The 10,923-nt window shown below is 39.8% G+C and overlaps 1 protein-coding gene across 1 annotated transcript; it reads right to left on the reverse strand.

Moving 5' to 3' along the window:
* Positions 1-580: 580 nt before the first annotated feature.
* purg (purine-rich element binding protein G) lies at positions 581-10,608 on the reverse strand. Its single transcript, XM_032570591.1, has one exon. It carries the CDS (start codon positions 10,061-10,063, stop codon positions 9,026-9,028), a length of 1,038 nt encoding a protein of 345 aa, XP_032426482.1. The 5' UTR covers positions 10,064-10,608; the 3' UTR covers positions 581-9,025.
* Between the last annotated feature and the right edge of the window lie 315 nt (positions 10,609-10,923).

Raw genomic sequence — 10,923 nt, forward strand, 5'->3', positions numbered from 1 at the left:
AATACAACATCTTGCACTTTCCATCTCAAGTTTTACCTATATGATACCATTTATGTAGAGTAATAAAATAGAGTAGAAATAGCCTTTATTTTCTGCCAGTAGAGAAATTTAGTTAAGAAAATTTGCAGAACTTTAATGGGAAGTAGTTCATTCAACTGGAAAACTAATAACCAACAGAGAATGGCATTAAACTCCTTATGTGAATACAGTGCACTATGAATTTGTATGCAGTCATTCAAATACAAATATATGTCCTAAAAATGCTAATTTCCCAGATTAAAAGTATCTTTTGAAAACAACAAACTTAAAGCAGGTATTAAGCATAATTTCAGTGAAGCGGAGTTTGTGAGGTAAGAAAATATTCTTATTCTGAGATGATTTGATTGGCCATTCTAATGAGAAATTGATGCAGCAAAACAATAAAAATTGTTTTCTTTCCCTTTCACTCAGTTCTGAATAATTGATGAATAATAGCATCAAAATCTTCCTTTAAACACACAAACAAATGAAAACCTTCTTCAACATTGCAGTTGGCACAGCTCACAGCAAAAGCATGAAGTACACACAACAGATGCACACAGTAGTGTGGCACCAGTAGCGATAATGCTGGATACCGTTTAATTACTGAGAAACAGAAAGGGAGCACTGATTAGTACAGCTAACAAATGTACACATTTTCTTCTTTCAAACAAGTTACATCAATAATCAACACAAAGGTTTCCAAGCTCAAACATGTTTTACTTTTTAAACACTGCAATGTTTGTAGTTCAGTAACTGTGCTACATAAAAATTGTGTTTTGATCACACGACCTGAAGGATGGAAAGTACAAAATGATGTCATCAGATTGTCTATGGATCTTATTCATCTATAATTAGACCTGATGGATTTTGGCACTTCATAACTGGGTGGCCCAACAGTTTGAGGGCCTCTTGGTTTACAGTACTTACTAACGTTCAGTGACTCAGACTGGTTGAGCTAATCCTGGTTCTGGTTTTGCTAAGAACGGGAGGAAGTTTGAAATGGCAGTTAGAGGCAGACCTTATTTAAGCAATCCTAGAAGTTAGTTACCCCTTACTATGGATATAGGTGGTTCTAGATAGAGGCCAACAGGAGCCAGTGACCCTGGAGAATTGGTTCTGGCCCATGTAATGATCTCTGTACTGAGATACAATACTAGATCAATGTCTTATGATATGTGTTAGCGTAACCAGAATGTATTGGTTCCTTGGACCAACTTTTCATATGCCAGATCAGGGGTCTGCAAACTACAGCTCCAGAGCCAAAAGTGCTATTAAATACTGCCCTAATTTATTTATTTTTTGGCCCCACCATAGTTTCCCTGGTTAATTTAGCCTAGAATTGCCACTGCTATATGTTTCAAAAATACTATGCCATATGAATAAGATTTGAAATACCTGCCTTCAATGGCTTTCAGTAAAGAGGCTCAGATAAACAAAAATCTGTACAACACAAACGTTCTCTGCTTAGGTAAAATACCTGCCTACAGAGTAAGAGGACTATGAACACATGTTGGAAGGATAAGAAGCAGAGAAAACACTGGGTGTTTGCAGAGAACTTTGACACATTGTCAGAAGTCCGACTGTGAGCCAGTGTTGAAGGGTTGTTGCACTTTAAGAGACAGTTGGATTTTTCCAATCCTTGGAACATCTTTGGGAAGCAGCACTACTTGAGGACAGCAGTAGGACATGTTCTCTTTTTTCCATCCTTTAATAGATCCTCTGTGCATGCATTTGGCTGGGGTCCATAGAAGCACCATTATTACATAGCACCATTTTTCATAGTTATCCTTTTACACTGGTACCCAACCACTAGCATGCATACACTCTAAAATCATGTTCTTAGATAACATTTCTAAATGTAGCATTGATTAAAATGTCACAAGGCAAGTAATGACTATTCATACAGTACTTTACATGTAAATTTGAACTGAATACAGTACACATTAAAGAAAGTGCTAGAGTACAACATTTCCTTGTTTCAGAAGTCTTAGTTTACAGAACTACAAAACACACCAGTGTCTTACATTTATCTAAATGTATACCTTTTCATCTTTTCTTTATTTTTCTTAGTTGCTTTTTTAAAGAAGGCCAAACATCAACATCTCTACATTTTCCAGTTTACAACCAGATGCATAATACAACAGGACAAGCAGAATGTCTTCTTCAGTACGCCTATGTTCACATCACTCTGCACAACCGCACATGAACACAAACACTTTGTCAGGTTAAAGTTTTCCTTTAAATAAATCTGCATTTTCCTTCTAGATGTGACAAATGGCACATATATTGATTAGAGATCCTTTTTTATTTTGCCTTTGGCTATTTTAAATTTGTTTCAGTCAGCTAAAAATAAAAAGCACAAAATGAAAGTGAGCAGAGATGAATTCAAAAGGACCTTTAAGGCATCAAAACTAGAAAATATTAGATCAGCAGTTCAGGGTTCAGAATCCTGAAGCCATCCATGTCATGTCCACTGAAAACAAGAACCAGATGGTTACAGGGACATTTTTAATCTTTAGATAGATTACAGAATTTGACTTCTGGTACTTGCACTGTTGTTATTTATTTAGGAAGCTTATAAGGGGAAGTGCCTTTGATTAAAATATGAATAATAAATGTGAATAATAAGACTTTATAAAAATATAAAATTTTGTCCGTTGTATTTAGAGACTGATAAGTAGGATGGATCACATAGTTGATGGATCACATAGAAGGTCTTAGCAGTTTTGGCCAGAGTTGAACCTTCAGCTGTGATATCAGTGTTAGCCCTAGACATGCACATGGTTTGGTTTAATAAACTTCTTTCAAATTTAGAATCTAGGTTTTTGCGTATTCTTCCCATTGTTAAAAACCAACAGATCTAAAGACAGGCTGACCAAGACCTGCTCTGTTTGAGCAACAAATATTTCTAAAAAGTTAGGTCTCTAACTTTTTGGGTCTCTCTTTTAAGTGATGTAAAAAAAAAAAACATTTTACAGGAACATATTTTCACATTCCCTTCTTCAGTCATTTAATTCAATATTTTCAGTTGACTCCAAACACATTCTTTTTATTCCATGAACTAGGATTGTGCTGTATATGCTGTTGAACAGGATACATCAACTCAGACTAACATATGTCTTAATCAGCTGTATACATTTCAGATTAAGTGCAATTCTCTTGTTTATAATCAAACGATCTACAAATTGTTCAAAACTGAAAACAATACCTTATTTTAAACTAATCAGCCACAACATTACGGCCAATAGCCTAACATTGAGGTGGGTTTTTTTTCAATCTAAAGGCATCTGATCTTTTTGGACTCAGTCTCAGTCTCTTGTCTTCAGTGAATCTAAGGTAAATATTTAAAGTCGTAGAAGCTAAAAGTCATGGGTGTTCAGGCTTAACTCCTCAAACTTGTTTTCCTTAAACCAACCACGTTCCATTTCTTCATAGAGACGTTATACTGCTGAAAGGGACCACTCCCATTATGAAACACTTCTTTTAAAGTGTGTACTCAATCTACAACTAAAGTCCCTTTTACAAAATAATTGAAGTCAAGGACTGAGCATTTTCTGGTTTGAGTTTTGAAAGGACCAAGGAGGCAAGAAGGGCTGCTGGCTTATGAGCTGCAAAATGATATAGTGATAAAAGTTTAAACCAGCTTCACAGGTTCAGGTTGTGATGGAAGGGTCAGTGCCCTCACCCAATCAATGGACTGTGCAGTGTAACACCATATCTGTACTGTACCATTTTCCTATAGACCTACAACTGAAGACTGCCCAGGAACAGTGCTGTATGGGTTGGTTGTATGTGCCGCTTTTACAATGGAAACAGACAAAATAGCATACTGAACCCCACCGACCCGCGCCTTACCCTTCATTGGAAATAACACAGTATGCCTCTTATTTATTGTAACCTTTGGTATGTGAGATGTCTGAAACAGATGGAGTTCTCTATGTTAACCATAGAGTTCTGCTTCAGTCTTGTGGTTCTAAGGGTGGCTTTATTTCTGAAAGCTTACATCAGCTCTAGATGTGCCTGCTAGTTTAACTAGCCCCCCTTAATTGGTTCAACTGGTTCTTTGAAAACTTTAAGACTGGTTCTTTGAAAACTTTAAGACTTTGCAGGTTGTGTGTGGGCTGAATTTATCTGCAGGTTGACACTTTCAGGCACAACCTTAATAAAGACGCAGAATATCATGGGGGAGAGGTGCAGTTTATAGTCGCTGTGATCAGTGATTGTCAATTTAGGCTAATATTAGAATTATCAGTGGTCCTTCTGCCAGAAATAATTTCACCAAAAGTGCAGATTTTCTTTAAAGTGTTTTCTATAAAACTCATTTTACCAAACTGATGACTGTCCTGCCTTTACAGGACTTTACTACTGATGTGATCCCCTATTACTCAGAAGTCGGATTTTCAAAAGTCTGACTGGAACATTTGCAGAGCAACCATCGTTCACTATCTACTACGGCTACACTCATATAGAATGTAGTGAAAGTTGCTAGATTACAGTTGTCAAACCTTCATTTCCAGCTCCAACTTCGGAGAAAATGAAATCACAGGATAAATTGATTTTACTGTATAAATATGGTAAAATTCTGTGAACCACAGCTGCTGGTATTTTACCGTAAATTAGAGACATTTATTTTTTTACAGTGTACACTTCACATCCCTTATATTAAACTTTAGCTTAGACAAGAATTATTTGGGGGAAAATTCATTTCTAATTTCTAAAATAGATTGTGCTTTGATTTATACAAAGTATGATATATCTCGTATGTCTCTGTGTAAAAAAGTAAAACAAGTTACTGAAAATAAGTTGACAGTCTTCACCAGACCCTCCTAAAAGGGCAGCAAACATTAAATATTCCTCAGTTTTTATTGACTAAAGGGATCAACAGGAACTAGCCCAATAAAATAACTTAATCTTTAAAATGAAAAGTGCCTATTAGTTTGTTATGTATCTGAATGAACTACATCAGAAGATATTTTGCACAGTAGACATTTTTGATTGGTCTGAACATGTGAGCCTAACCATCAACATGGCTCTGTTCCATCCACAATACTTGATCCAGAGCAGATTTACTGACAGTGGTTTCATACCACCAGTTCTTTTTGTTTCCATCAGAGCTCCAACACTGACTCCAACAACTACTGGGCCCAGTGGAAAAGAGAATGTTTTTCAGCAGCCAAGGTGGGTTCATGGAAACCAACAAGCAAACAAAATTATGTTCCAAAGCACTGAAGTAATTCTGCATTTACTCTGGTTCATCTAACAGCAAAGCTCAGTGTTTCTTTTCTCTCTCTGTTTAACCGCTTCCTACATGTAATATAATGAGATCATAGCACTGCATAGAGCTACTTTAGCAGTCAGCCAGGTTTTTAACACCAGTTGGCCCTCCATTTAATCAAAATTGTTGGGTTTTATCAATATTCTCAGCTGATACTGATTTTAAAAAAGGGGGTTGAGACATCTTGCCTAAGTTCTGTTTGCGTTGCTGCTTCCTTCAGAAATGTCTGTCTGGATTTTAAGTGCAACATCTTTTACAATTTACATGGTCCAATTTGGAAAGAAAATCTACTGGAAAGCTCCAAAGTCAGAATGCTGATGTTTTTGAAGAATTTCACAATCCAAAATTTACTGGAAGAGTTGCTTTCAGTGATGTAATGATGTGGCTCTAAAGAAGCTCTCTGGCTACCAAGCAGGTTCTTTGCCATGTTTTTTTATAGAACCTGGTAAGACTTGACTCTAGCTCCAGCTCCAGCGCTGGGTTAGTGTGTGTGGTGAAAAACCTTACAAGTGTTTCAATAACAAAACATAGAGTAAGACCACACAGAACAAGTTGATCTAATGCACTAAATTAAAAAGAGCTTAATGTTATGACAAAACCACATTCATTTTTACCTTCTGCCAAACGTCCTTCACCTCATTTTAAAAGCTAAGTGTTTTTTAGATTCCTTGTTTAAATTATAAGATGCTGGACTGTGGAAAATTAGAGAGCTAAAAAGATTCTTCCTTTACTTTAGATGTAAAGAAAAGATTTACTCACTCTACACTATAGTGATATAGTATATTTTCATGATATATACTATATCATGAAAATACAGTATATACTATATATACTATATCATGAAAATGTCCAGCAACCAAATACATTTACACAGGAAACACAATGTGAACAGTAGAATACATAATCCACTGCAGCATGAAGAGCATACACTCATTAGCCACATTATTAGATAGACCTGTTTGAATGCTTGAAACACAAGTCATGAATGAGCCAGCCACATGGCAGTAACTCATTGCATTTTAGATGCTATTAAAATGACTTGCTGAAGATCAAAGAGGGCACCAGGATGGGGAAGAAAGGAGAGGGACATGCTGTTGGTGACAGACTGGTCTGAGTATTACCGACCAGTTTACTGGGATTTTCCCATATAACCATCTCTTGTGTTTATAAAAAATTGTCAGGGAACAAAAAGTAATATTCAGTGAGCAGCAATTGCATGGATGAAAATACCTTCCTGGTAAGGAAGATAAGCAAGCGACAAAAGTTCAAAAGCCCACTCAGTAGGTGAGGCATCTTCCCCAAGGACACAACGACTGAGATAGACGGAGCAGGGATTCGAACAGGCAACAAACAGATTACAAGATGAACTCCTAGTACTAGCAAGGTATATCTAATAATGTGACCGATGAGGGTTTTTTGAGGTACAACAAATTTGTAAATTTGTGTCCTCATGATGCAAGAGACTGAATGTATTCAGGTAGATGGAAAATAAAAAGCAATATTTTTTTCTGTCTAATCCAGCGCTAGCCTCCTTTCCACTACTGCTACTTCAATTATCGTATAAAAAAGCTGACTAATGTAAATTCACCTTGATTAAACCAGAATCAGAATAATTAGATCAAAATAAAACATGTCTTCTTGTTCGCAGCGTGTGGGCTGTTCAATGCAGTAGCCATCAGTCTGCATCGCCACTCTATACACATCTTCCACATGACAAGAAGAACTTATTCAGTCTGAGCATTCCTGTGTGTGTGAAGCATCAGTCGAACAATGAATGGATGTGACCTAAAAATGCTTGTAAAATCCAATAAGGAGAGGCTTTGAGGGTAAAATAACACAGAGTTGTAATTAAAGGTGTCACTGCACCAGGTGGCATGAAGTCTCTTATACTAATTATTTGCAGTCTGGACATTAGAAGTGGAAGCAGATTACCTAAAAAAATCTTTCCTCTATCATGCATCATTTTCATCTTTTAAATGAATGAACCATGCCTAAATATGCCTTCAGCAGAAAGGTGTGGGTTCCCTTTTGTTTTCCAGGGCTGTTTTTACATTTGCTTCCAGTTGATCATGTTTGCGTGCCTAGCAGAAGACATGTAGAAAAACTGCAGAATTCACATCTGAAAAGACAATATGTAGCTGCTTGGGCTACGTCTTTTTGTGCCATCTCTCATGACATTTTTATGTTTAAAGTTGTGTTTTTTGAATCCACATTCAGCTAAGTAATTCCTTCTTTCACAGTTTTATGCTTCATGGCAAAAAAATGTCTCAAATATCAATATGCATGGATTTAGCCTTGCCCAACGACACCCAAAGTTGGATCAGACTAGCATCATCCAAAGACTACACTGCGTTCCATAAACTAACTGCAAGAAACCTACTCAAGCCTCACAGTTATAGATTTGTTTTGCCTCCTTTAAGTCTTGTTTGCGCTTTCAGCAACAACTGCACTGATAGTTTGGCTCATTAAAAACCACACTCTGGACCGCTCACAAGTTCAGTTCTCTTTCTGAAACTGACTAGTGGTGCAACTCTAAGCACCAATGGATTTTACGTGTAGCAGGGTATGACATCTGGTCAGTGGTTCTGCACTCGATAGACTGCTTTGCAGGTTTGCATCACTGCAAAAGTTGTCTCTAAACTGACCCAGAGCTTGCTAATGTGAAGATCTAACATCTACTGTGCAGTTTTGGTATCTTTTGATGGATCCTAAACTGCCAGTGCACATAGCAGCAATGAACTGCTGCTATGTCTGCATGCACACATGAATCCTTGTATGTTGGAACTGTTCTGGTGTTGAACTCTGCTTTTAATAATCTGGAGAACACAACACACCCTGCAATTCTCGAGTGCACATGAGAAGGCAAAGACCAGATCATGTCTTCACTGATAACAGTACGTAAAAATACTGGAACATAACTGGATCTAAGGAGAAACACAAGGTCAAAGCCAGGATTCTGTTGTCCATGTACACTTGAACAGTAAACTGAAGGACTAAACTCTACATCAGAAAACAAAACAAGTCACAACACCAGCATAACCATTTCACTGGCAGCATGCATCGGCACACCAATGTTTCTCTTGCCTAGTTGTTGTGACAGTTATAAATATATTATTCCATTGGATCAACACCTACAGCTCACTACAACATACTTTTCCCCAGGTCAGTGAGGCTGTAAGCATTGACTGGTATTTATTGCACTTATGGGACTACCTACGGCCCCAACCATCAGGATATCCCAACAACCCAGCAAATTTCTCAGGCAACTCACCTCAACTTTTGATTTGACTCAAATATAGATATTCATCCTATGTTTATAATGACCCTTTTGATTTGCTGCAGTTTGCACTTCTCTGCACTTCTGCTTGCCACAAAAATATTAGGTAATATTTAGGGTGCCAACATTAACAATGGTCAACTCTAAAGCTCATCTATTACCAGCAATACCACATCACTGTAACTTTTTTTGATTAATAACCATCTGTACAGTGCATTGTTAAATTTAAAAGGCAAATGTGGGTTAAAGTCCACAGAGCCCCAAATCATTCCCAGGCTGCTCCTGGTTAAAGTGCATCAGCAGCAGTAGATGAATCAGGTGTTGCTATAAGGCTATGAATGGATCACTTCTTGGCAGGGTAGATGTTTACCAGCCCTTGGTAAATCAGCCTACTTGTGGAGACAGTACATGGCATGTGGAAGTTTGGGCCATGTGTCTGGAGGGTGCAGAGGTCAGTCCTCCTGCTCTATGCTGTCCTGTCGGTCTTCTGTCCTCTTCTCCTTGTGGCATGAGAAGATCCTCCGCATTTCCTCCTCATACCTGATGAAGTTTTCTCCGAACCGAGCCCAGGCTTTCAACGGGACCGTGATGGTGTTCCTGTACGGCTGGCGCACTTCACTTATTTTTAAGAAAACCCCGTAGCGGTTTGAGCCCACATCGAAGTAAAAGCGTTTGTTGTCCACTCGGAAGGACGCTGCCTCCGGTAGCTCGGGGTTATCGAGGCGAGTCCTGGAGCCCAGTCGGCCATGCTCGTCCACCTCTTCGTCCCCGTAGTCCTCAATGAGCTGGGACAGGGCGTCTCTGAACTCGATGAGCCCCTGTGCGGGCAGAACGATGGTCTGCTCGATGCCCTGGCCATAGTAGCCCATGGAGCCGTGGCCTTTGCTGACGGTCTGTCGTATGCGGAGGAACCTACCTCTCTGGTTCTCCTTGAGGTCCAGAAAGTACTTCCTGTTGTCTCTCTCAATGAACTCGCTCTTGAGAACTCGGTGGGCATGATCATCGGAGCCTACCGAGCCGGTGGGAGATGCATGCTGCTCCCGCGCTTTTCTGCGAGCATCATGCCCGCGGCCCTGCCCGTTGCTGCCGTGTTCCTCTGCCAGCTGGGGAGTCTGGGCCAGGCTCCCCCGCAGTCCGATTCGGGCGTAATAATCGATGAAATCTCCCAGGCAGTATCGCAGAGCCGGAGCCATTGACATGGACAGGGTCAGCTTGCTCTTCCTGATGTTATCATGACGCCCTCTCCCGATCCACACCTCGGCTATCTTCAGGAAGCGACCGCGCACACTCTGCTTCACGTCCAGATAGAAGCGTTTCTTCTGGATGTCAACGCGTTTTGAGGCCAGTTCCTGAATGTCACTTCCCTGCTGCGCTGCTCCAGCCTGGATGTACTGCTGGGGATACGCGTGTCTGGACAGAGAATCGGACTGGATCTTACCCCTGCTTCTTTCCGTTCCCCTGCAGCACCCATCAGCCATCATCATCATCATTTATATTCCAGCAGCAGCAGCCTGCACAGGAAAAAGCGACCTCTCCATTCCCAACATATAGGCTACAGCTGGCTGGAAGAGCACAGGTTCACCTGAAAATGGCTGCGTGCTTTAAAGCTATCAACTCATCCAGTCAGTGTCCAGAATAAACACCATGTATCCGGTCTCCGATGCGGACTGCTTCCATGTTTCATCAGCGATTTGTGCCGCAGCCTCTCGTTAACACAGGGAACCGGGAACAGCCGACCTGCTATACAGGAATGAACTCGATGAACCCGTTCACCCCCCGCCCCTCCCGTCCTGAGAAGCCCTCCGTTAAAGAGACGCGACGTCAGCAGTGACTGAAGGCTGCATTCACTGCAGCTCTTCTCCACTGCGCGGATTTATGGCGGCGTAATGCGGGATCCACCGACTCCTGCCCTCCATTCAGACGAACATCATGTTCCTGAAGAGAACATGTGAAGCAGGAGGCTGATTTTCTTCCTCTGCGACAAGAGACATTATTCTTCAGAAAAATCCCATCATCATCATCATCATCATCATCATCATCATCATCATTATCTTCATCATTTCACAGTCCTCCTGATGGCAGAATTATTTCAATCATAAAGACATATTTATAAAAAAAAAATAGCCATGGTCAAAAGACATTAATTGACTGCAAATTGGTTTACTAGCTTGTAAGACTGACTTGCCGTTTCTTCTCCAATGGGTTAACATCATCAGCACTGAAAATGTAACTTTTATAAAACAAAATGTGTTTTTTTTTAACATATTTGTTAAAACTGTCACTGTGTTATGAGAGATGAGACAGATAATTTGAAAAAAAAGTCAAGCTCCTCTGCTTGGTCGCAGTGCTA

The sequence above is a fragment of the Xiphophorus hellerii genome, chromosome 8, assembly GCF_003331165.1.
Source record: "Xiphophorus hellerii strain 12219 chromosome 8, Xiphophorus_hellerii-4.1, whole genome shotgun sequence".
Classification (NCBI taxonomy): domain Eukaryota; kingdom Metazoa; phylum Chordata; class Actinopteri; order Cyprinodontiformes; family Poeciliidae; genus Xiphophorus; species Xiphophorus hellerii.

Coding starts and splice junctions, on each gene's coding strand:
- purg (XM_032570591.1), bottom strand. CDS start 10,063: ATGATGATGATGATGGCTGATGGGTGCTGCAGGGGAACGGAAAGAAGC.